We start from the raw sequence: 27,400 nt of genomic DNA, 5'->3' as shown, positions 1-27,400 counted from the left end.
CCTTCAGCTACCTTAGTGGGGTTTTAGGAGGTTCGCGAACGAGTTTTGTCCCAGGGACTTGTCAGGTGCAATCGAGCGCCCTTGGCAGGAGTGCCAATAGATCCTAGGAGGAGCACTGGGAATGGACCGATCATCTGGCCCAACCCTCTTCTTTTTATAGAGAAGCTCCATCAGAGAGAGGGAACGGCGAATTGCTTTCTTGGGGAAACAGTGGCAGAGCTGGGATTTGAATCCAAGCCCTTTGACTTCAGATCCTGTACTTTTACCATTACAACACGGATTCCTGGTGCTGTGGCTCCTAGATAAACTATTTTTTTTCCTTCCCCCCCCCCCTAATATCTTGATTTCTTTTACATGGCCAAATCTACCTTTTATACTACCAGTTTTCATGACCGATGGGTATCAATCAGATCGGGAATTCTTAACCTTTTTTTGTGTTATGGACCTCTTTGGCAGTCCGGTGAAGCCTGTAAAGTAGACTCTTCTCAGAATTTTATTTCCCCCCCTTTAAGTTCATATTTATAGAAAATGGTAAATTTAAATTAGAGATTAATGAAAACAAAGATGTATTTTATTTTTGTCCACCTTAAGGGATCTCTTGAATTGATCCCTAGAACCAGGTTAAGAACCCCACTTCTAGATGTTTCAGAAGAGATATCTGTTTAAGTATTGATTAGAGAAGTGGCTTTGGAGGACCCTTTCTACCCTGAAATTCTATGAGGTGAGTTTGTAAATGAGACCGCTAAAACCAGCCTACCAGTTCAGAAAGAGAATTGGAAATTCTAGCAATCACTTGATGATTGCCAGTGTGTTCCTTTTCTCTTGCAGAAACGTAGCATGTCCCTAACAGCCAATTTTTCTCAGGCACTTGTAGTAATAACGGTGATTTACATCCATAGAGAACTTTTGGGGGGAATTTTCTTTGATGCAATGAGGAAACACCCTCTTCCAATGTAATTGAGTAATTTTACACTTAGATTCAAAATCTAAATTTCAGAGAAGGTGACTGGCAGAGGTAACAACTCAGTATTTGCCAGAGGCCAGACTTGAACTAAAGTTTTTTCTTAGAAAAAGTAGCTATCCACTACACCAGACATATCAAATATTTGACCTATGATATGGCCAGAACCAGGTTAAAATGTAATTGGTAATTTTTAGCACAATAAAAATGCACAAAAATACATATATAATATTACATTTAAAAACTAAGTCAATATATTACCTGCAGGAATCCTAATGGCTCCCATTTCTGTTTGTTTGACATCACTGGTCTGTACCACAAGTGCTTCTCAGCAGTTTTCAGTTTACAAATACTTGGCTCATAAAAACTCTGTGAAGTAAGTAGTGTGGTTTATCCTACTTAATAACTGAGTTTCATCCAGATTAAGTAACTAAGGTCACCTAGCCCCGACTTTGCATTATATTATTGCTTTTTCATTCTGTAGGTTCCTGATGAATAGCTTAACCATGGTACTTTCTTTTGTTCCATATGTCTGGATTATTTCCTCTGGGATGCTTATGATGGAGAAAGGGAGGTATTACTTATTCTTGGGGTCTAGAAGGTATTACCTATAACTGATGCTGAATGAGGGTTAATCATTTGTCATTTTTTAGCTTGTGGAGACTGAAGCATTCTTGCTAAGCCTGAAGGTTTGGTATATACTTTGGAATAGGGCCAGGGGCATGAAAAATACCTAGTCCTGAAATTGTCCTTTTTTCCTTAGTCTGTCATGGCCAAGGGCGGCTTATAAATCATTAAAAAAAAATACCGTTTATATGGCATTTTGATGTTTGCAAAAGTGCTTTCATTACAACCCTGTACAATAGGAAGTATATTAAGGTGCCTATTTTAAAGATGAAACTGAGGCTTTGAGAGATTGATTGACTTGGCCATAGTCTTACAGCTAGTAAGTTAGAATTTGGAACTCAAACCTAAGTCTTATGATTCTACAACCAATCTACAACTTTCCACTGTATCAAGCATCTTCTGTGGCTAAGATCAATCTGGAGCTTCTCTGGACTAAAGTGGGTCACTGTACCTTGATTGTTGTCCTGGAATCTGATTGAATGACTAAGATATGGGCAAACCTTATTACATTTTCTTAGGAATAGCTACTGCCAAAGATCAAGGCTTCTACTACAGATGCAAAAATAATTCCTTAGGAGTATTTCCTGTCTGATCCAGTTATAATAAATGTAATAGCTGTTTTCCATTTACAATGAGGCAGGAACAAAAGAGAAACAGACTTGAACAGCAATATGAAATATTTAGCTAAGATAGGAAATAATTGCTGGTATAGTGTGTTGAACTTTGAGTGAATTATCTCTCCCATTTATTCAATTAATATTTATTGTGTTACTCTGTTCAAGGCACCCTGTCTTTAAGCTTTTCAGATTAACAAGTCACGTTCTTCACAATGACTTACCCAGATAATACAGCCTAATAAGTTTGTGTGACTCATAGCTCTGAGCCCAGTACATTCTTTATTACCTCTCACTATCTTTCAATGCTTCCTGTTGAAAAGCTTAAAAAAAAGTGTCATCTTGACCTGAAATGGAGAATGGTCCTAAGGGACTATGGATTTTGACCTTGACCAATCCTTTGGTCTCCACATTTCCTTTGGATCGTGTTTCAAAATAAGGATAGGCTCGGGAGACCCTCATTAGTTTGGAATTCTCCTTAGATCCCTGGCTAGAAGATTTGGGAATAGTTGACTACTGATTATAGTTTTGTAAGCATGCATTCAATTCCCTGTACTGTTCTTTGTGCTCAGGGGATGCAAAGACAAAAAAAGAGTGTAAGGAATTAAATTTTAAGAGTTGGACTAAACATAAGAGAATGTGGTCACTGATAAAAAAATTAATACAGCTCAAGTAAAAATGACTTTTTAGCAGCTTTATTTACAAAAAGAAAGAAAGAGTGAAAATAGAGAAATGTAAAAGGAGGGTAAAGAAGATATCTAGCCTAACACACTAAATATTTGCTCCAGTAGGGCTAGTTAATTCCTCAGCCAGAGGACTTGGTGGTCAATTAAGCAAGGGTTTCACCCAGATGGTCTCCTCCGAGAGGGAAGCCTCTCTGGTGCTAATCTTTCCAGAAGCCAGGAAAAGGAGGGTCAGTTTTTCACTTAACCAATCAGTAGCTCAAAGCTGCAGACCCAGTCCAAAGGGGAAGATCCAAGATCTGTCTTACCAGAAACAATTCAAGTCACCAGCCCCAGGTCCTGCATGTTGAAGATTCAGGCCAAAGACTGAAGACCCTCCAAACACCTCTAAAGAGTTCCTGACAGGAAGTTTAGGCCCTTTTTATAGACCTTTCTTTCTGTCCCTTTCTGTCCCTTCCTCCACTTTACGGGGACCAGTTGCAGTCTTTAAATTTGCTTAGCACTGCCTAGAGAGCAGTCAGTCGCTTCTGGAGGTGTTACTCATTTTAGTAAGTGTTTTGTGAACCTCTCTTACTTAATGTTAAGTAGGGGCATCTTCCGGTTTTGGTTGATTAAATTTAAAAGTAGGTAAGAGGAGACTTGATCCCATCTTCACAAGAGAAAAGAAATAACTCCTGTCTGCCGGGAGCTTACATTTTTTTGGAGGGAGGTTGACATGTATACAGATAAATATATTTTGTAAACATATTACAAAAAATGTTTTGAAAATAAATACAAAATGTTGAGATTGAGACTATAGACCTACATTTTCACTAGTGTGGGGAACTCCTAGGTCAGGACCTACTGATGAAGGTTGGCATGTTTCTTACAACTTACCATCTTGGAGAGCATTTTAGATCATGGAGTTGCCCAGAGTCACAAAGCCAGGAGGTACCAGAGGTGGGACTTGATTGAAAGTTTTTCGGAAACAAATGATCGATCACTGGATGATCAATGGGGATATGATTGAGGTTTGAGTGTTAAAAGATCACTCTATTGCTAATATGAATAATATGGAAATGGGTTTTGAACAATGATACATGTATAACCCAGTGGAACTGTTTGTCAACTCCAGGAGGAGGAGGGAAAAATCATGAATCATGTAACCATGGAAAAATATTCTAAATAAATTTATTAATTAAAAATTTTTTTTCTGGCTGTAGGGCCATCTCTTTTTACTAGGCCATGCTGTATCTTAAATACAAAGCAGAGACATGGTAAATCAAAGTAATTTTGGGATAAAGATACACTAAAAACTTGGGAGATCACCAAAGGCCTCATATAGGAGGTGGCTTTTATCTGTTCTTTGAGTAGAAATAAGAATCCTAAAAGGTAGGATGAGGAGAGGGAGCATTCCAGTCACAAGGAACAGCTGCACAAAGCTATAGAGATGAGAATTATGGGATCATCGATGGGGAGTGTCAAGTGGATCACAATTTGATTAGAGTATATTGTGTGAAGGAAATAATGTAAAATACACAATTCTGATGCCTTCCCTTTGCCAATTAGTTCTAATTTATCCTGTATATAACTTGTTTTTATATAACTGGAAGCAGTTAAGTGGTACAGGAGAAAATAGAACTCTGTACCTGGAGTTTAGAAGACCTGAGTTCAAATCTGCCTCAGTATGACCTATGTGACCCTGTTTGTCTCAGTTTCTTCATCTGTCAGATGAAATGGAGAAGGAAATGAAAAACCACTCCAGTATCTTTGCTAAGAAAACCCTAAATGGAGGTCACAAAAAGTTGGACATGACTGAATAACAAAATTGTATGTTTCTTGCAATTAAGTTAGTTTTCCCTTATGAATTTTTAGATTATGGTATTTGGAGTATATCAGCTTAATATTGATATTGGTATTTTGTCTATGGATCTTTTTAGCATGATGCAGTTTTCTTCTTTATCTTTGTTTATATTGTGAATTTTGAGTTTAGCTTTGATTAATAGCATGATTGTAACTCCTGGCTTTGGATTCCCTGATGCATAGTAAATTTTGTTTTAGTTCTCATTTTTACTTTCTGTATGTTTTTGCTTTTAACATGTATTTTTGTAAGCAAAAGACTGTACAATTTTGTTTATTATTCACTCTTATTTTGTCAGGCTATTTAATCTGCTTACATTTAAGGTTTTGAATTAGATTTATATTTTCCATAATTGGTGACTCCTTGCCCAGAGCTGCTATATCTTAAAGAGGCTACCCATAGTGCTCACTTCACTTCCAGCTCATTCTCATCTGCTCAACTTCCTCCCATCAGCTTTCTTGTTCCCTTTTTAAAGAGAATATGCTGTCCTTATGATTACTTTCCTTAATCTTCTTTTAACAAACTCCATTCCCACAGGCCCTCTTGCCCTCACAATCAACCCTCACCACCCTGTGTCAACTCTCCCTAGTTTTGCCCCAGTCAATTCATCAGTTCCTTTTCAAAAAAATTTTGTTTATCTAATTCTTCCACATTGTTTTTTGCCTGGTTGTTAAAACAACTCATTCAAACTACTCACTTCTTCTTCCCTTCGATTTCTTTTTCTATGCTCGTATCTAAAAGATTTCTTTACCTTGGTATCTTTATTAATTTTCTTCCCTTTTTGTATATTCTTTCACACATTGTGTTCCTTCTTTAATCTTTGTGTTCCATGTGGAATTTGAGCTTCTACAGTACCAAATCTGAGGCCTCTCTTCTAAGCATTTCCCATATATTGCCTTATAGATCTTGTCCCTTTACCACTATTCCCTCCCACCCCCCATTTTTTATCCATTGTGGCTCATTCTTAGAAGTATCAGTTCCTGAAGCAGGAAAAAAGGGTTGGCCCATTAGAGAAACTTCCTTATGCGCAAATCATTGGATCTAATTCTGTTCCTTGCCCTCTCCATAATCATTTTATCTTCTCTTTGCCATGCAGTCTCCTTTCTGGGTCTATGACCTCCTCCCTTTCCCCTCCCCCACTCCCAGTCATTCTGGAAGCTCCTTGGAGCATGGATTTCTTTTCCTCTAAGGCAGGATGTTATCCATGGAGATAGAACATTCTGTCAGAGGGAGTGATCTCCCCACATATCAAATCCCTACAGATAAGATCCTTTGTAAGGTCCCCATCTCCCATTAGAGAATATGTATCTCTCCTCATGCAAATGTTCTTTAGTGGGACCTCTCCCCCACAGAGACAAGATCTCCCCCTTTTTCCCATTTCTTTTGTTCCCTTTGTTACCTCATTTATTCTTCTGGACCCCTTTTCTCGATGAAAGTTGTCTTCTTCTATGATGACCATGGATTAGATTAGGTATATCACAAATAGTCTTCTTATACTTTACCTTCCTTCTCCTTTTATATTCCCTCTCCTTTAGTTTAGTCCCACAAAATACATTCATTGGGTCTGTAATAAGGATTGTGGGATTTGGGCCATGGTACTTCTCTACCATCACATTTCTTTCTTTAAAATTCTGTTCCTATTTTTACCACTTTGTGAACTGTTTGAAAGAAACCTCTATATTTATTTTTAACCCCATAGGTGTTTTTCCCTTTCTAGTCTTTTCTTTTAATAAACTATAGAGATGAAATACTGTATTTACTCATTTGTACTTTCCATGAGAATGGTTTCCTTACCATTTTTGTATTTCTATTGTTTGGGGTGTTTTCAAGTCAGATAAGCTGATCTTATCTTTTTTTTTTTTTCCTTCAAAAGTGCTTCAAATCACTCTCTTTTACTCAATGTGCCTCTTTTTTTTTCCATTGACGATTAGGCACAAGCCCATAGAGCATGTCATTTTGGGTTCTAGCTTGAGTTCCTTTGCTTTTTGGAATATGTTATTCTACCCCTTCTGTGGTTAATGGTGGATGTAGATGGCTTATGCTATTTGAATTTCCTTCTCTTTTATATATGGTCTTTCTCTTGGTCAGTTATATAATTTGTTGTCAAAATTATCAATTTTAACTACTATATGTCTTGGAATTTGAAGCATATGAGATTTTATTTTTTAATTGAAATTTTTTTCAATTAAGTGTAAAAACAATTTTTGACAGTTATTTTCTGACATTTTACAATTCAGATTTTCTTCCTCCCTCCCTGTTGTTAGGTAAATCCCTTGTATAGGTCATACCAATGCTTTCATGCAATACATATTTCCATATTGCTCATGCTATGACAGAAGACACATCACACATGCAATAAAAAACTATTTTAGAAACTTGCTTTGCTGATAATAATTTAGTTCTTCACAATTGATCATTATACAATATCTCTTTTACTATATATACTATTCTCCTGATTCTACTCACTTCACTTTGCATCAGTTCATTTTACTCGTTCTAGGTTTTTCTGAGCTCATCATATTCATCATTTCTTATAGCACTATAGTATCCCATTATAACCATATGCCACAACTTGTTCAACCTTTTCCCAATTGATGAGCATCCCCTTAGATTCCAGTTTTTTGCTACTATAAAAAAAGCAGATAAAAATATTTTGATACAGATAGGTCCTTTCCTCTTATTTCTGATATCTTTGGGATACAGTCCCAGTAGTGGTATTGCTGGGTCAAAGGGTATGCATAGTTTTGTGGCCCTTTGAGCCTGGTTCCATATTGCTCTCCAGAATGGTTGTATTAGTTCACAGTTCCACCAACAGTGTATTGGTGTCTCAGTTTTCCCATATCCTTGCCCACATTTACCATTTTCCTTTTTGGTCAGATTAGCCAATCTGATAGTTATGAGGTTGTATTTCAGAATTGTTTTAATTTGAATTTTTCGAATCAAGAGTGATTTAGAGCATTTTTTCACACGATTATAGATAGTTTTAACCTTTTATCAATTGGGGAATGCTTTGTATTCTTGTAAGTTTGACTCAGTTACCTATTATACTTGAAAAATAAGGCCTTTGTAAATATATAAATAAACAAATCAATTTGCCATAAGAACATAAAGAGAAAATAAAGAACAGAACGTGGTGCTTTGAGCAGCAAATAAGATTTTCATTATTACTAAGCTGAGGGTAGTAATATGAAAGTGTCTAATCTTGGAAGTCAGGAGACTTGGATGTGAGTCCTGTTGCTACCATCCTCTTGTCCTTGAGCTTGTGGATCACTTAGTCCCTTTTGGCCTTAATATACTCTACTCATAACAGTGCAGTGAGGCAGTATGCTTTGTGGATTAAAAAAAAAAAAGACTCAGAAAAATCAAGCAACTTGATGACTTTCATCCGTGAACTAGGACTCGACTTCAAATCTTCTAACTTTAAGACCTGTTCTTTTTCTGTAAACCCATCTGTCTCTAGAATCCTTCCCATGTCTACAAGTCTATAAATATATCTTTAGTACCACAGAGGTGACTTGTCTGCAGCATCTTAGCAATGTATCTTTGTTTTTTCAGTGACTCCTCCCACCAAGCAGAAAGCCAAGATGGATGATATTGTTGTGGTTGCCCAAGGAACTCAGGCTTCGAGGAGTATCAGCAGTGACCCAGATGTCATCAAATTACAAGAGATTCCAACCTTTCAGCCCCTTTTGAAAGGTAAGAGTTTTTGTTTCCCCTTGTGTTCCTGAAGGAAAAGCATAGTGTAAGGGATAGAATTCATCCTTGGAGTCAGGAAGATCTGAGTTTAAATCTTTACCTTTGAATCTTACCAGCTCTGTGATTTTGTTCAAGGCACTTAGTCTCTCTTTGACTCAGGTCCCTCATCTTTGAAATGAAGAGGTTGGAGTAGATGACCTTTGAGGTCCCTTCTGGTTATAGATATGTAATCCCAGATTTCTCCTGGGAGAATCTCAGAATTCCAAGGTGGGAAGGGGCTCTCAGAGGCCATCTCATCCAATTTATATCTGAGAATTCTCTCTATAATATATGTGGATCTAAGCTTATTGGCATTAGAATACCTCTAGTGGAAGGGAACGCACTACCTGTTCAAGGCAGCTTACTCCACTTTTGGACAGATCTAATTGTTAGGAACTTCAACCTTAAATCAAGTTGAAATTTGGTTCTCTACAACTTCCAGTCACCGCTTCCCAGTTCTGCCATGTGGGTCTATACAGACTAACATAATATGGGAGAAAGAGAAATAATCTAACCCTAATCCCAACACCAGAATCCATGGCCTGTCCTTGAATCTTGCCTTTGATATTATGTAACTTTGGACAAATTCCTTATAATAATAACAGTAATAATCTTTTGTTGTTGCTGAGTTATTTCAGTTGTACTTGACTCTTTGTGATCCTTATTTTGGGATTTTATTGGCACAGATACTAAAGTAGTTTGTCATTCCTTCTCCAGCTTATTTTTTTTTTATTATTTTTTTTTACATTTTTAAACCTTTAACATCTGTGTAATTGGCTCCTAGGCAGAAGAGTGGTAAGGGTGGGCAATGGGGGTCAAGTGACTTGCCCAAGGTCACACAGCTGGGAAGTGTCTGAGGCCAGATTTGAACCTAGGACCTCCTGTCTCTAGGCCTGGTTCTCAATCCACTGAACTACCCATCTGCCCCCTCCAACTTATTTTTAAGGATGAAGAACTATGGCAAAAGGTTAAATGTCTTGCCCAAGGTCACACAGCTAATAAGTGTCCGAAGTTGGATTTGAACTCATGAAAATGAGTCTTCCTCGTTTCAAGACCAGTGATCTATCTACTGTGCACTGTTGCTGCCTCTAACAATAATAATAACTAGCATTTATTTAGTGTTTTAAGTTTATAAGTTGTTTTATTGTGATATCTCATTTGATCCTCTCAGCAACCCTGGGAGGTGGGTGTTATTATTATCCTCATTTTACAAATGAGGAAACTGAGACAGTGATTTGCCCAGGGCCACACAACTAGTGAGTATCTGAAACAAGATTTGAACTCAGAGATTACAAATCCTGTGCTCTATTCATTGCATCACCTCTTAAACTCTCTTGGTCCACAGTTTCTTTAAAATGTGGAGTCAGCCTTCTTAGATTCCTTCCAAATCTATATCTGTGATCCTATTATCTTTTTCTATAAGCTAACACTTCACATCCTTGAAGTCAGGTATCACGTTCCATCATCCTCCCATTCCCCTTTTCTCTAAGGTAACCTCTTTTGTTTCTTAACATGACCTTTGTATGGTATGATCAGAGGCTCCTGACGGTCTTCTGATCCATTCTAAATTTACTAATAGTGAAATAAAAGAACTGATCGAGTGCCTCGACTCAAAAAATAATCATTAATGTCTCAACATTTCTTTGCAAGGAAGTCTCCCGTGAAGTGTCCCCAGGGATCGTTCCTTGGCCCAGTACTGTTTAGCATTTTTTTTTTTTTAATCAATGACTAGGATAAAGGCAAAGATGGCGTGCTCATCAAATCTTCATTCAGCACAAAGCTGGGATGGACTTTGAGTGCCTGGGTGCCGGTGTCAGGATACTGTGCTACCTGGCTGCCCCTGGGACTTCTCTTTCTTGCCACATTGGCCTCTCGGTAACCTCAGCTGGCAGATTAGACTAGACTAGATAGATATCAGCTGGCAGGAAAGCTGATGTGACTCTTTATGACAGGATTGCGGTGTAGATGTGACCTGGGCTTCTGAAAGTCTGGGGCTCTGATGGATCTCAGAAAATTGGAAAGTGCAGGCCTCATTATCCGAGCATTCTCTTGATTGTCCAAGGACTAGCTTAGGCCAGTCCAGAGAAGTTTATTATTCAGTTGGCCTCAGGATGAAGCTTTTTTTTTTTTTTTTTCCAGTTGCCAGGGTTTGCAAGCCTTGTCTTTTATAGTAGGGAGGGAGATGACCTTAGAATTTTGTTTTTTGAAATATTGAAGTAAATAACTTCTGTCTTGTTGAGTTCCCATACTGTACCTCTTTTTGTGAGTAAATCCATTTATCCAAGCAGAATAATAAATATAATTCAGAGAAGTTATACCCTGAAATTCTGTGCCCCTCCCAAGAAATAACTGAGGCCATATATAGGTCTAGAACTAGAAGGGACCTTGTAGGCCATTTCTTCTAACCCCTTCATTTCACAGATAAGGAAACTGAGTCAAAGAGACGTTAAGTGCTGTGCCCCCCAAAATATAGCTAGTATGTTTTAAAGGTGGTATCTGAACTCAGGTCCTCCTAATTCCAAATCAGCATTCTGTCCCCTATACCTTGTTTCCTCTCCAAAAAGACAAAAAACAAACAAACAAACAAACAAAAAAACAACCAGACCCTATGGATGTGAATGTAGTATAATATTGTATGATAAGAAAGTGGGAGTATAAGGAATTCAGAGAAAAAAGATTTATATGAACTAATGTAGATTGTAATAAGCCAAACTGATATATATACAATGATGTAAGTTGAAAGCTCTGAAGAAAGTTGAGTTCTGAATAACTTCATGGAGAACAGATAATGAAATATGCCTCTACTTAAAAGGCACAGAAGTAGGAAATGACTATTGTATTCAGCCACTTAGGAGATGTTTTGACTTTATGGTTTTTCTTTGTCATTAGGGAGGATTCGCTGTAGAGAGGATGGAGAATGACTGTACTGTAGAGATAAAAAATATCAATAAAATGTTTTAAAAATAAATTCATGTCATTTTACTTTAATTGCAATCCCTTCCCCACCCCCACCCCCCATTGAAAAACTTGTTAACTTCTTTCTCATTCTCCTCAGCTGCTCTTCCAAATCTTCTCAAGCCCTCAATGCTTTTTCTTCTCCCTTCTCTCTTAGGACACATGATCTAGCCTTGTTTCTGAGAAAACTGTAGGTGTCCAATATATGCTTACTCTTCTTCCCCACTCCATATCCTAAAATTCCTCTGTATCTTTACCTGTCCTTTCCTCCTTAATCATCTTTTCTTGGCACTTACTCTATTCTTTCTCTCTCCCCACCACAATTAGTTTCTATATATTGACTCTTTCCTCACAGCCTACTAACTTAATGAGCATCTTTAAAAAAAAAAAATCCTCACCAGGCCCTGCTCCCAGGCTCCCCTTCCTCCAGTCTGTCTTTCAAACAATTACCAAAATCATTGTTCTAAATTCAAGTCTAACTTTGTTTCTGCCTTTCTCAAAAACCCTCAGCAACTCTATATGGTAAAATATAGTTTCCTTTAGCCTGACTTTTTAAATCCTCCCTATTTTGGTTCTTATTTCACATCATTCACACCTTGGCTAAATCGGAGCTAAATTCCTGAGCTCAATAAGATAAATCCCTTGTGCATGGATTTGTGTAAACTATTCCCCACTCTAGTGTAAAGTATGGTTCTTTTAAAGTACTACTCTTTCCTAGGGGGCAGTTTTGTGCTGAATGTGGTAGGAAAAGTACTTCTTATACAGAAAGAATTTGGTAAAGGGTTGTATAAGGCATTGTCTTTTTCATAAAGGACTCATTTGGTGTTTACTTTACCCAACCAATACTGAGGACATCAGTGGGAGACTATGATACATATTTATAAATAGATTGTGTTGTATTTTTCTTGCCTTTAATATTTAAGTACCTATGATACTGTTAGTCTTTGTTCTTTCATGCTTTTGGTAAAGATCTAAGAGTGTCTGTATTGTGATTGGCTGATTTCTAGAAATGGAAGTGTACCAGTGAAGACTCAAGAGTCAATCCCTAAGGTGGAGTTTCTTCTATGGAAACTGTGAAAGCAGGTTGAAGTGATAACACCAACCCAGACAGTTGGTAGGAGTGAGGCCTACTCACAAATGTGTTACACTCTGAATGTATGCCTTCATTCTCATAGAATCTTTAACTTCCTTTGAGATTCAGTTTAGGCATACCATATTCTCTGTAAACACTTTCATGATCTTCCAGTTGTTAGTCTCTCTTCTGCCTCAGTTTTCTTTGTATTTTCTTTGTTCACATGTATTTTTACCTACTAAAATGTAAACTCCTAATAGAAGGGAGTGTTTCATATGTCTTTGTTTTCTCAAGTCTTGCCACTGGCCTTGCATAGATGAATTGAATCAATTGATACAGATGATCTTGGTGCAAAACTTCTGACATCAGTTGACAACGAGATGCATAAATTCAGTGCTTCAAAAAGGCATATTTTTTAAAACTTACAAATAATATCTCTTAATGTCATTAAGACATTGTCTACCCTTGAATTAGATCCTATTGCCTCTGCTGAGACTAATACCACCAAACAGGCAATAAATTTCATAGGAGGTCCATAACTTATTGTTTATTAGAAGTATTTTTCTTTTTTCTTGAACAGTGTTCCTTTCCTCTTAGCCTATTTTTAACATTAGTTTAAAAAGTATTTAGCTATTTAAGAAGCTTCAATGGTTTCTTATTTCCTCTAGATTAAAATAATAGTTTCCCTGACCATATTACGTTTCCATCTTCCCAATTCAGTCAATTCCAGTGACTCCCTAATGCCTCCAGAATCAAATATACAATCCTCTGGTTTTTTAAAGCCCTTTATGACCTGGCCCCTACCTTTCCAGTCTTCTTACACCTTACTCCCCTCCATGTACTCTTTGATCCAGTAACACTGGTTATTCCTCACTCATGATTCCATCTCCCAACTCCTGGACATTTTCACTGGCTGACCCCTATGTCTAGAACAATCTCCTTCCTCATCTCTGCCTCCTGACTTCCCTGGCTTTTTCAGGTTCTAACCCAACTTCTATCTTCTATAAGAAGCCTTGTCCAGTCCTCCTTAATTTTAGTGTCTTCCCTCTGAGATGATCTTTAATTTTTCTTTGCATAGGATATCTTTGAACATAGTTTGCATGGTGTCTCCCCCCCAGTTAGACTGAGCTTCTTCGGAGCAGGAACTATTTTTTCCACTTTTCTTTGTACCTCTAGCTCTTAGCGTTGTTCCAGGAACACAGGAAAGATAATAAATACTTGCTGATTTGCGTTGACTCTGACATTTAAAACCTTTCATAATCTCTCCAGTCTTTCTTTCCTTACTGACATCATATTATTTTAGTACTCCAGATTGCACAGCCTAATTGCAATTCCCCATAAATGAAATTCCATCACCCACCTCAGTGCCCATGCACAGGCTTGTTCCCCATGGCTGGAACGTTCTTCATTTTCACCTGTCTTGGCATCTATAGCTTATTATTGCTATAGCTTATTTCAAGGCTCAATTAAAATGCCACTTCTTACTAGAGACCTTTCTCGATTCTTTCAGTTGTTAGTGCTGCTTGCCCCAAATGATTTGTATTTGTTTTATATTTGTTTATGTCTGTGCATGTTATACCCTTGGCTCCTCCAAAGAATATGAGCTCCTTTGAGGTGGGTGCTGTCTAATTTCTATCTTTTTATTCTCAGTGCCTAGTACTTAGTAGGCACTTTGTAATTGCTTGTTTAATTGGATTGAACTGATTTTGAATTGTAATGTGATTCTATGTCCATATTAATATTCTGACAGCAATTTTCTAGATTTCAGCGTATTCTGAAGTAGCATAATAAAGGGCCTGCCAGCAGTGGGTTGTCTTCCCCCAATGAGTTCTGTTGGCTTACAGTTTTTCTCTTCTCCCCAACTACTGCCCTTATTCTAGGGAGACTTTAGCATTCATAAATATTTTAATCATTCAGTTCATCCGCCTCCTTACCTCCCATCATCTACTCTTCTAGCTTACCATAGTCACACACAAATGGGCATGGGGGAGGGGGAATGAACTCACACATTAAAATAAACTCCAACTGTGTGAGTTTTCCAGTTAATGTATTGACTAGCAGTTAGGAAAACAACATCAGGACTAAAACAGTCTGACTTTTAGAACGTAAATTTTTTTTAATTTCCTTTTTTCCCCACCAAATTAGCAAGTATTCTTTTGTTCCCCATCTCTCTGCCCCCTCCACCCACCTTTGAGAAAAAAGAGCAAACCAAAACTTTTATAACCAAATATTCAAAACAAATTCCTACTTTGTTTATTTCCAAAAATAATGTTTCAGTCTACGTATTGAGTACATTTACAGTAGATCTTTGGGCAAGTCTTAACCTTTTAAAACTTCCTTTGTTGTATTATGAGGGATTGGACTAGATGATCTCCAGATCTTTTTTTAAATTTATTTTGGTGATCACATTATAATTTGAAGAGAGGATATTTGAAAAGCAATGTGTTAAGATTGTTTTATTAATGTGTTAAAATTGCTTTCAAAAGGGATTAAGAATTCTAGCATGTCTTAATGAAAATTTGGTATTTCTGAGAAATGACTCTCAAAGTTATATGACTATTTTCCCCTTTTAATAATGCTTCATTTTTGCCCCACTTACATGTAAAAACAATTTTTGGCATTCATTTTTTAACATTTGAGTTATACGTTCTCTCCCTTCTTCCCTCCCCTCCCTCTTCCCTGAAATAGTAAGGGATTTGCTATTGGTTACCCATGAGCTATCATACAAGCTAGCTATATGCTATTTAGAAAAAATAAGTTGGTTTTTAAAAACCTGCCTTTAAACTAACATAGTGATGCCTCATTGTGGAGTGGAGGTGGCCTTTGGGTCTCACATCTTTGAGCACAAGAAATAGAAAATTCTGTGAAGTTCGAAAGACTTTGAGTACAAATATAATAATATATTGTGCTTTCCTTCCGAGGACTGGCCTAGCAAAGTGACCTATTTATTTAAATTTGTATTGCTATTGTGTTTATAAAGTTGTACCACTAGATGTCATTAGACTAAAAAAGTTGGTAGGCTGGTTTCTTAAACATAAATTTAATTTTCACTTTGTTGATAAGTAGATATTCAAATTTGGTAAGATCTGTTAGAAAAGAAAAACAGAAAGAGCAGCATAAAGGATGAAAGAAGGAAGCAGAAAGGACTTAAAAGAGATAACACATATGAAAACCTGGGCTATGTGAATATTATGGAATATTGTGTAGTTAGGCAATCAATAAGCTCTGTGTGCCAGCCACTGTGCTAAGTAGTAGGAATATAAAGGAAGGAAGGATATAAGCATTACTAAACCCTACTATGTGCCAAGCATTGTGCTTAATGCTTTAGAAGTATTAGCTCATTGGATCTTATAACTGCCCCTGTGTGTAGATAGAATCCGCTTTCCTCCCCCCCAGCTCATCCTCACCTTGCTGTGTGGCAGGATGTCATGTGAATGCTCCAAACAGAGGTCACAGGTGAAAAGCCCTAAGAACATAGCCCAGAACTGAAGGTTATGGTCAGGGGTTCAAGAGAAAGGATAAAGGTGTGGGGTGAGGCACACCCACCCTTTCTATTTATTCCCTTGGAGGCAGCCTGGTGGGACCATGGCTGAGAGCCAGGCGGTGGTCAGTTAGCTTAGATTAGGCTTTATACTTCTATCCTTTTTTATTTTTTTCTACTTCAAGTGATTATTAGTAAACTTTATAAAAAAATAACACTTGGAGTTATTGTTACTAAATTTAAATTTTACACCTGTGAGAAAAGAGTTATATTATCTCTATCTTATGGTTGATAAAACCAAGGCAGATAGAGATTAAGCGACTTGCCCAGGGCCACTAGCTGGTAAGTGTCTGGAATTGGCTTTGAACTCCTTCTTCTTGACTTCAGACTCAGGGTTCTCTCCACCGTGCCATTTAAAATGAAAGACAAAAAACATAGCCTGCCCTCCAGGAGCTCCCCTTCTAATGGAGGCAACAATATGTAAATATCTGGGCACATACACAACTTATACATAAGATATAGATTGGAAGTAATCTCAGAAGGAAGGCCCCAGTGATAGGATAGACCAGTGGTTCCCAAACTTTTTTTTGACCTACCTTCCCCTTTCCAGAAAAAATATTACCTAGCCCCCTGGAAATTAATTTTTAAAAAATTTTAATAGCAATTAACAGGAAAGATAAATGCACTTGTGACCATCACCACCTTCCTGGATCGCTGCAGCACCCACTAGGGGGCGGTAGTGCCCACTTTGGGAATCATTGGGATAGACAAAGAAAGGAGAAGGCGAGACTAGCCATATATTGAAAGATTTTAGCTAAGACATCTTTTGCAAGGAACAGCAAGGAGATCAGTGTCATTTGTCATTTGGGTTTTGGAAAGGGTTCTTGTTCAGATATTTGTTGAACTAGATCATCTTTGCGAAGACAGCATTGAGATTCTGTGATGACTGATTTTTAAGTCACTTTTTCACTATTAGTAACATTTGGATGCTCCCCCTTAGTCCCTCAAGGATTTAGTATATGTTTGTCTCTGAGATAGGTTGAGAATTTATTCCACAATGACCTTAAAATTACTTTACCTCCAGAAGTGACGTCTGATTTCTGTGTACAGGGATTAGTCTAGTTGGCTCTTCTCATTTTTGTTTAGTGCCGTTTATACTTTTTCATATAGCACACCAGGACCTGTGATATTGGAGGCTAGATATGGTGGCTGCACAATAACTGATGGAGAAAAGTTTATTTCAAACAAATCTTTATAGACTTTTCAATTTTTTGGACTTTTTTTGTCCTTCTTAGTACTTATATGTTCTTAAGGTGATATGGGCTGGTAGTATCTCTCACCGAACTTTCTTTGAATTCATTTTTCCCTCTGCTGTCTATGTATTTTATGAAGTGATAAAGGATCATAATCTTCCTTTAAATTGTGTGATTTTTGCAAACAAGGTTATATTCTTTTACCAAGGTTTCCTTTGGCTGTTACATTTCTCTTCTTGGGAAGAAGATGAAGTGTTTGGCTAAGCCAGTTTCTAGGCTCTTTTGGTTTTGTTGTGGTGGTGATTGATTATGTCAGTGGAACCTCTCTCAGAAGTGGTGATGATTAATGTTTATTTTCTTATCTATTTCCCACTTTTTGACATTAATTAGGCTGAAATAGGTCACGTTGGACCTGACTTAACTACATTCAATTATTTATCTTTTCCTCCCATAAACTTGGTATTGATTTTCATTGTTCTAACTAGTTGTGTTATGGGGTTACAACTGGGTACTGTGGGGTACAGTGGTGAACCCCTGGGTTCGGGAAGGATACCTTTTACAAGAATGCAAGACTCTGAAACTTAGCTTAAAAGTAAAAAGGAAAGTTTTATTAGTAAGATAGGATTATTGGCCAGCAAGCCAACATGAGTGGAACAACCCTAGGGGTTGCTTCCAGAATGCCTCAGTTCAGGGGTTTTTATACCCTTTACCACAGTGAGTACATGGGGTTATAGCATGATGTGGATGTGACTCTAGAGTGGTAAGTGCTTAGGTATTCGGTGGGGTGTGGGGTCTTCCTCAAGACCCTCATGGTTTAGAGAACAGATAGATGCCTGAGATACAGCCTGATGGTATCAAAGTGTAACCTGGAGGTGTATCTCTTTGTCCATCTTAACGTAAAGGACATCCAAGGATGATAGCAATCTCAGAGTCTTATAGACGCTATCAGATGTTCTTGGGTTAGGACACAAGGACAGAAAGGACCAAGGGAATTTCCCTGTTTACAGTTTGCCTGAGTTAAGGGATACAATGTCCATGGCATCTCTGTTCAATGCCCATGCCATCTCCCTTCCATGCCCATGCCAGTTGAAGGTATGTATATAAGTGATTTATAAATAACTACCACACTGGTAACCAGTAATTTATTTTTTTCATAATTAATAGGTTTAAAAATTTTAATAACAAATTAAGTTCTCTGAAGTAATATGATCTATATTGTCTCCCTCCCTTCTTCCCTTCCCACTCCTGGAGCTGACAAGCAATTCAATCTGGGTTATATGTATATTATCATGTAAAACACATTTCCATATTATTCACTTTAATAAATGAATAATTGTATAAAACCAAAACTCCAAAATATATACCTAAACAAGTGATAGATCATATGTTTTCTTCTGCATTTACATGCCAACAGTTCTTTCTCTGGAGGTGGATAGCATTCTTTTTCATAAGTCCCTCAGAATTGTCCTGGATCATTGTATTGCTATTAGTAGGAAAGTCTATCACATATGATCATTCCACAATATTGCCATTACTGTGTATAATGTTCTCCTGGTTCTGCTTATTTCACTCTGCATCAGTTAATGCAGGTCTTTTCAGCTCTTTCTGAAATCATCCAGTTCATCTTTCTTTATAGCACAATAGTATTCTATCACCATCATATGCCACAATTTGTTCAGCCATTTCCTAATGGATGGACATCCCTTTAGTTTCCAATTCTTTGCTACCACAAAAAAGTGCAGCTATGAGTATTATTGTACAAGCAGGTCCTTTCCTATTTTTAAAAATCTCTTTCTGATACAGACCTAGTAGTGGTACCAGTAATTTATTCTTCATTAGGAGAGAATCCATTTTATTTTTCAGTGATGTTATATGGTGTTCTCTGTGTTCAGTGCTTCCTGATCTTCTTCATGGCATACCTATGATACATATATTTTTCAAGGCTACCCACTTTTTATATTATTACTCTGAAGCCCTATTTTCCACTATTTTGTTGGCCTGGGCAGCCTACCTTTGCACTGAAGCCACTGAATTTCAAAGCATATGCTAATTTAACTTTCGAGGGCCCTGTCAGAAGCTCCTCCTAGAATTCCTGTTACCTCATTCTCTGGAGTGGTTGTTGGTGAATATATGTCAATTATCTTCATGATGATTTCTTTTTCTTTTGTTTATTAGGTAAGACAGCCAAGTGGCTTCAGAAATGCAGATTCAGGTTTCCTCTGGCCCCATTATAAACTCCTCCCCCACTTTTTATTTTCCTTTCCTAGAACTTGTGAGCCATTCTTCTATTTTGCTGCAACTTATTTTTATCTTACTTGTTGAATTTTTTAATGTTAGATCAGGATCTCACAGTTTTTGAACTAGTTCTTAATTTTTTTAAATTGTGAAGTATGCACTCCTTAGCACTGCTTCTCTTTTCTCTTTTACTGCAGGAACCAAAGAAGGATGAACAGAATTGAGGGTGATTTTGTATTTTTCTTTGTTTCTTGAGTCGCCATAGCTAAAGAATGCTTTATCTACTCATCAGCCTTTTGGTGGTGAGCCTTTTTATAGTTAGACAAGCTGTCCTTGGAAAGCAGACACAAACTATCATTGGGATTGTACTCAAAACCTTTGGAGCATGGTACACCTCATTAGAGACTTAGGCTTTACTCATTTTCCCTGAGCATTAAGAGAGTCCCTTCTACATCCTGGCAGTGGTGTAGGACTTTGTGTAGGCAGCATGGAAATAAAGGGGAAAAGCAATAAGAACTCTCAGTGCCAATGTTATTTAAATGTTAATGATAAAAAATCAGAGCATCCTTCCAGAACTAAAGATCTCTTTAAATAAGAAGAAACCTTTACAGTATGAATATTTAGCATGTATAAAAGTACTAACCTTATTTAAAAATTCATTCTTTTCTATGCTATAGACCAATAACAAATAATAAAAAAATGGGATTCTTTTTCTTAAGGAAACAGAATTTATGCTGAACAGCTGTAGCTTATTCCTGAATACCTAACCAGAAGGGCACATATCACATACTCTGGGAAATTACAGGCATGTGGGTGGGATGAAGTCACCTGAATAATTTATTGTAATTACAACTTTCAGGAGTTTTCCCTTTCCTTATTCACTGCTAATTTTGTACTTTTCAAATTCCCTTTGGTACAAGCTTGTGATGCTTCTATTCAGAACTGCTCCTTCTTGAAGTGGGGAGATAATTATAAGTACCTTTTTGCTCTCTTCTTGTGATGGTATGTTAAACTAGCGATGAATCATGGTAAATATCACAAAATACTTCCATGGTATTTGGAAACAGCTTTTCATAGGCCATACTCTTTGTGTTAATTTTTCTCCCTTCCTTTTTATTCTTTCTAAGGACTTCTTAGAACTCTTAAAAATACAAAACCTCTCACCACAAATGTACTTCTTGAGATAAGAGAAGAATCTATAAAATGTTTTAAGCAAATAGTTCTCTCTAGAGTGAGTGGTTAAAAGTCGGTTCTCCCTTCACTTCTTCACCAAGTCCCTTCGAGTCTATTAGGTATTGGAGAAGAAAAAGTACAATATATCTAATCACATTGGTGGCACAATAATTTTCTACCCATACAGAGATGCCATTGTTTTGAACAAAGTAAAGCCAGGAAAGGCTTGGGGCCTGCTCATCTAATACCCAGAATTCTTGAGCCTTCCCTAGAGTTAAAGTTGTGAACAGTCAGACTCAGAGCATTGGTTTTTGCCTATGGCTGCTCCTAAAGATTATTGTTAGTTCCAGTCTATCCATGGTCTTAGGAAATCCCTGGAAAGATAGGTCTATTCTTGACCCTTCTCATAGTCCTCTCTATTCCAGTGCCATTTGGTACCCCTAGAATAGAGATGCCTCAGGCTCCTCTGAGCCTAGTGTGAGCTTCTTAGTCTGTTTCTTGACTAGAATTATCTCTGGGCTCTTGATCTGGATTTGGATCATGTTCTCAGGGTGATTCTGGAGACCCTACATCTACCCTGGAAGCCTAGACTACCAACTCATGCTGAGTACAGTGCCTGGCACATAGTAGGTATTAATACTGTAGACTGATTGACAGATATATCTGTTTTGAGTAATCATATATAAAAATCCAAAAAAGGATGCACATTAGTGTGCATATACATTATATGGATAAAAGGCCTAGATCAAGGATTTCCTTGGATTATGTAACTTCTGGGGTAGGAAACTCCCCCTACTAATGCAAGTTGGCACTTTCTCTGCAGTTTTTAGCCTTAGAGAGTCGTCTAGAGCAGTGATGGGCAAACTATGGCCCATGGGGTCGATAGAAAAGAAAGTGACTAATGTTGGAAGAATGTAAGAAAATCAGCACATTAATATAGCTTGGTTTAGATCTATGAATTGGGATAGCTATTCTGGAAGTCAATTTAAAGCTGTACCCCAGAAGTTATTAAACTGTGCATAGTCTTTGATCCAGCAATACCACCACTAGCCCCATGCCCCAGAGATGAGAGGAAGGCAAGAACTCATATGAAACAAAAATATTTATAGCAGTTCTTTTTATAGTGGCAAAAAACTGGGAACTCAGGGGGTGGTCATGCCCATCAACTGGAGAATGACTGAACAAATTATGGTATATACATTTAATAGAATAATATTTTATCCCAAGAAATGATCAAAGAGACAGTTTCAGAATTATTATGTAGAAGAGAATATATGTGCAGATTTAGAGTGAAGTAAGCAGATCCAGGAGAATAGTTTATATAGTAACAACAACCGTACGAATATAAACAGCATTGAAAAACTTGTGAACTCTGAACAACACAATGATCAACCATAATTCCAGAGGGCCCATGGCGCAATATAATGTGCAAAGTCAGCCACTTGTGCAGCGTTGGTCTGAGAGTGTAAATCTGACCTTAAATACTTCCAGCAGTTGTGACCCTGGGCAAGTCATTTGACTCCAATTGCCTAGCCATTCTCTTGGAATTGACACCTAGTATTGATTCTAAGACAGAAAGTAAAGTTTTAAAAACACACCAGTACTCTGTTTAAACTTTGGGTGTGGGCAACCAGCCTGCAGGAGGTAATGGTCTGGAAATATCCTTTTATATGCAACCTTACACATAGGGAGTAGCTGAAGTGGCACAAATCAAGTCTCCTTATTGTTGTTGTTGATTCATATCAGTCATATCTAATTCTTTGTGATCCCATTTGGGGAGTAGTTTGCCATTTCCTAGTTCTAGCTTGTTTTTCAGATGAGAAAACTGAAGCAAACAGGATTATGTGACTTGTCCAGGATCACACTGCTAGTAGGTGCCTGAGCCCAGATTTGAAATCAGGGAGATGAGTCTATTGTGCTATAAGAAATGATGATTTCAGAAAGAGCTGGAAAGACCTGTGTGAACTGATGCAGAGTGAAATGAACAGAACCAGCAGAACATCATACACAGTAACAGCAATACTGTGGAATGATCAAAAATATGATAGACTTTGCTGCTCTCAGCAATGCAGTGATCCAGAACAATTCTGAGGGACTTATGACAAAGAATGCTATCCACCTCCAGAGAAAGAACTGCTGGAGTAGAAATAATGAAAACATATAATTTATCACTTGTTTAGTTATATATTTTGGGGTTTTGGTTTTATAAGATTATTCACTTAACAAAAATGAATAATATGGAAATATGTTTTGTATGATAATACATGTATAACCCAGATTAAATTGCTTGTCAGCTCTGGGAGTGGGGAGGGAAGAAGGAGACAACATGAATCATATAACTTTGGAAAACTTATGTGAAGACCCATTATTAAAATAAAATAAAGATAAAACATAAAAAGATAAATTTGCCCCTTTAGAGAAATTGTTTATTACTGTTTATAAAAGCAGCTAGTTTGAAATCCAGGACAGTGACACCCAAATGCTTGTTGATTTGATGTACTACTAAAATGTTTTTACCTTTCTTTTCCTGAGTCTCTCTTATTCATCAGGTGAGACCTGGACCAAGATTTCTTTTAACAATACTACCTACCTTTTGATAGAATGAATGAACTGTATTTTTTTTTTGGACACAACCAGTGTGAAAATTTGTTTTGCTTAACTATGCATGTTCGTCACAAAGGTTTTGTATAAAGGGAGAGAAAAAAATATTGTTCTTAAGTGAAAAAAAAATTAAATAAAAAAACTAAACCAAAAGAGGTTCTTTATCCAGAAAAAAACCTTTGGGTGTTAAATTTTTTCCCACCTTGTTGCCCTTTCTTGTTTTCAAAACCAGAACAATCTTTCTGAGAGGTTAGAAATTTTTTAAGTGCCTTTTTGCCACATCTTTCCTCCATTGTTACTAATCATTTTGTTGTTGTAGAAATAAGCAGAAAGACATCTCTATAACATTTTATGGTGCCTGGAGACCCAGAAACAAGGTCTTGTATAGTATTCTATATTTCAAAAGAAAAACTAATGTGCCAAAAAAGATGGAATAGAAAAACCAAAATGCAGCTTGTAACATTGTTGCTTCAAAACTGAGCAAACATTTCTGAGAGCAAGATCCTGTTGGATATCACTTAATAAGAATGAGTTGATGTCATACTTGGCAAGAAGAAACTTACATTTTTCCCCATATAAACAGTATAACATCTCTGGGGACCGGCTGAGTGTTGGCGTGGTGGTGAAAGGCAAAGGGCAGAAAATCAAGGGGAGAAAAATGGGCAGAGAAAGGAATGTGAACAAAAGTTGCTCTCTATAAATAGATTTAGTCAAAATACAAAAGTCACATTTGTTAGAAGATGCTTTAATTTTAGGATAGAAAGTGATGAAGAACAGAGATGTTTACAACATTACACCAGTCCTGCCTTGAAGGGCTATTTATGCTTGCCCTAGTGGGGGGCTGCATAAATTTGGATTCAATCTCAGGGAACACACAGGACAAAGAACAAGAACAGGGTTGATTTAGCCACTTTGTTTTACTGTTGCATGGGAAGGATGGAGGGACAAACTCTAAAGAGATCTTAGCTATAGAAAATCAGAATTCAGAAGGCTAGCCTCTTACGTGTCTACCTGTTCCTTTTCAGTCTCCTTTGTTGGATCATTATCCATGCCATGTCTCATCCTCTTATTATGGTGAACCCCAATGCTCTGGCCTAAGCCTTCTTCTCTATCTCTATACTTCTTTTCTTGACCATTTATTTCATCAGCACCTGTAGGGTTTAATGCACTTTCCTATGCATGTGGCTTCTAGATTTATATCTGGCCCTAATATTTCTCCAGTCCTGCATCAGCCTCCAATTGCTCATTGGACATTTTCAACTGGATGGGCCCTGTGGCATTCCAAACTGGGTATATCCAAAACAAAATTCATCCATCTCCTTAGACTCCTACCTATTTCCGTGAAAGGCATCCCTATTCTTCCCGTCACTCAGGTTCACAATCTGAGTGTTTTCACTGACTCCCCACTCCCCGTCATTCCCTATATCCATTCAGTTACCAAAATTTGTAGATTCTACTGCTAGAGCATATCTTACCTCCATCTTCTCTCTGATGTGGCTGCCATGTTGGCTAGCGCAGGCCCTCCTCACTTTTATTTTGCACTATTGCAGTAGGCTCCTAATTGAGTTTTGCCTCAAACCATCTTCTGTATAGCTGCCAAAGTCATATTACTAAAGCACAAATCTGATTGTGTTCCCCACTCTTGCTTCTGCTCAGGAAACTCTAGAGGCCCCCTATTGCCTTGAGGATCACTTTCAAATTACATTGTTTGACATGTGAAAATATTCCTTCGTAACCTGGCTCCAGCCTTCCTTTCCTGATTGACTACACCTGACTTCCCATTCTGTGCTCTGAAGTCTAGCCAGATTTGCCTTGTTACTCTCTCATGACATTCCTTCTTTGCTCTCTGGGCCTCCACATAGGCTCTCAGTATCCCTGGAGTACCTATTCCTTCCTCACCTCCATCTCTTGGAATCCTTAACTTCCTTCAGTGTTCAACTTAGATGTTATCCCCTCCATGAGACTTTTCCTTTTTTCTCAACTAGTATATCATCACCTCTGAAATTATCTTGCATTTATTTTTTATACATTTTATATTGACTTAGATATGAGTATGTTGTTTGTCTTGCTTAGAGTGTAATCTTAAGTAGGTTCTTAATAAATGCTTGTTGGTCGATTGATTTAAAAAGAAAAAAAAACCTCTAGTGGCTCTATATTGCCTCTAGGGTAAAATACAAATCATTCTGTCATTCAAAAATTTCACAGTCAGGGTTCAGTCTATTTTTCTAAACATATTACATATTAATTATGTATTGTGTTAAATATGTACTTTAGAATCTAATCTCTGTCTGTTTTAGTCTTACACAGGCTTTAGAATTCTCGTTTTTGTTACTGTTGTTGATTCCTTATGTCCAAGGGATTTTCTTGGCAAAGATACTGGAGTGGTTTGCCATTTCCTTCTCTAATGGATTAAGGCAGAAAGAGGTTAAGTGACTTGCCCAGGGTTATACAGCTAGTGAGTGTCTGAAGCCACATTTGAACTCTAGTCTTCCTGACTACAGGTGTATACTCTATCCACTGAGTCACCTAGCTGTAATAGCTTCCTTCAAAATTTAGCTCAAGACCAACTTCAATATTAAGGCCTATCTTGATCCCACCCCTGAAATGATCTTGTATTAAATTAATAATCTTTATAGACATATGTATCATTTTTGTAATTGAACATGAACTTGAGGGTAGGAGTATTGACATTTTTATCTTTTTGTTCCCAAGTAGTCTGCTTTCCTTTCTGTCTTTTTCCCATTTTTATATCTAGTTTTCTCTTCAGCACTGGGAATTTGTTGGGCAAATTGAAGAATATACTTTGTGTCTGAAGCTTTAGCTTATGTCAAGAACTTTGGTGAATGCTGAAGTTATCCAGAGAGATCTGTCTAATTTTAACAACTTAGATGAACTATATTTAGAAACATCTTTGTTCTGAAGACCTTGAAGTTTTGAGAAAAGGTGGTAATGAACATTCTGACCAAGATGGAGTGTCATGATGACCTGCTGAGACATTTGGGAAGACACAAATGACTGAAGGGTGGAGAAAGTTGAGGAGAAGAATGTCTTTATATTCAATTTTTGGTGTCATCCTGACATCTTTTAGTACCCCCAGTTCCACAGATTATCTTTTTAGTCAGACAGCATATATTTCAGGGGTAAAGAATGGAACATGAGAGAAGGGAGAGGAAGATGGTGAAGACAGAGACATGGGGATGGGAACAGGAAAGAACAAAGAAAAAAATGAAAAGTTAGCCTTCAAGATGGAGTTATATGATAGAGAGGAGAGGGAAGAAAACAGAGGGATTGAATGGAACACAGAAGGTTTAGTGAGACATCACAGTTCACCAGTAGCTCACAGATTCCAGAGTTTCCATGTAAACTGCCTTTGAAGGAAGAACTGTGGTGACCTCAGTGGTGACAACAACATTTGGAACTTTACTCAATTAGTGATATTATCCATGATTTGAGAGGACTGATTTTAAAGAATGCCTCCTGCCACAAAGAGGTGATAGACTGTGATGGACTTTGTTAGTCATGGTGGATGTTAATGGTGGACATTATTAGATATGGCCAGTGTACTGATTGCTTTGTTTAATTATACTTCTTTCCTACAAGGGAGAGTTCTATAGGGGGGAAGTGGTCATTGGGAAGTGACATCAATGTAAAAGAAAAAAAGACTATCGATAAAACTTTGAAAGAAGCTCTGTCCTTAATGTAAATCAGTTGAAGAGTTATAGTTAAAATCAGTTTGTTGTTGTTCTTCATTCATTTTTAGGCATGTTTGAATCTTTGTGACCACATTTGGGGTTTTCTTGGCAAAGATACAGGAGTAGTTTGCCATTTCCTTCTATAGATGAGGAGACTGAGGCAAACAGGGTTAAGTGACTTGCCCAGGGTCACAGAGCTAGGACTCATCTGAGATCAGATTTGAACTCTGGAAGAGGATCTTCTTGACTCCAAGCCTGACAATGCCCTAAAATTAGTTACAAAACTTAAGTTCAATTTTACAAGATAACATTTACCTATAAAACCAGATCTCGGGACTCAGAGGCAAATTTGTTCTTATAACTTGATGCCACCAGAATCAGGTATGGTGAGACTTCTGACTGGTATATGATTCTGGAAAGGTGTACCTTATACACAAGGAATAGATGGGTAAAAGGTAAGAGGGGAAGGAGTAGAACA

General features: G+C 37.4%; 1 protein-coding gene across 1 annotated transcript in view; it reads left to right on the top strand.

Moving 5' to 3' along the window:
- BORCS5 (BLOC-1 related complex subunit 5) overlaps positions 1-27,400 on the top strand; it is a 70,262-nt gene that overhangs the window by 411 nt on the left and 42,451 nt on the right. The window contains exon 2 of the mRNA XM_044678806.1: positions 8,281-8,421. Coding sequence (XP_044534741.1) covers positions 8,281-8,421 — 141 coding nt within the window. The remainder of the gene's footprint in view (positions 1-8,280; positions 8,422-27,400) is intronic.

The sequence above is a fragment of the Gracilinanus agilis genome, chromosome 5, assembly GCF_016433145.1.
Source record: "Gracilinanus agilis isolate LMUSP501 chromosome 5, AgileGrace, whole genome shotgun sequence".
NCBI lineage: Eukaryota > Metazoa > Chordata > Mammalia > Didelphimorphia > Didelphidae > Gracilinanus > Gracilinanus agilis.
Note: the sequence above shows the minus strand (reverse complement) of the source record. Positions and strands in the feature narration are given on the sequence as shown.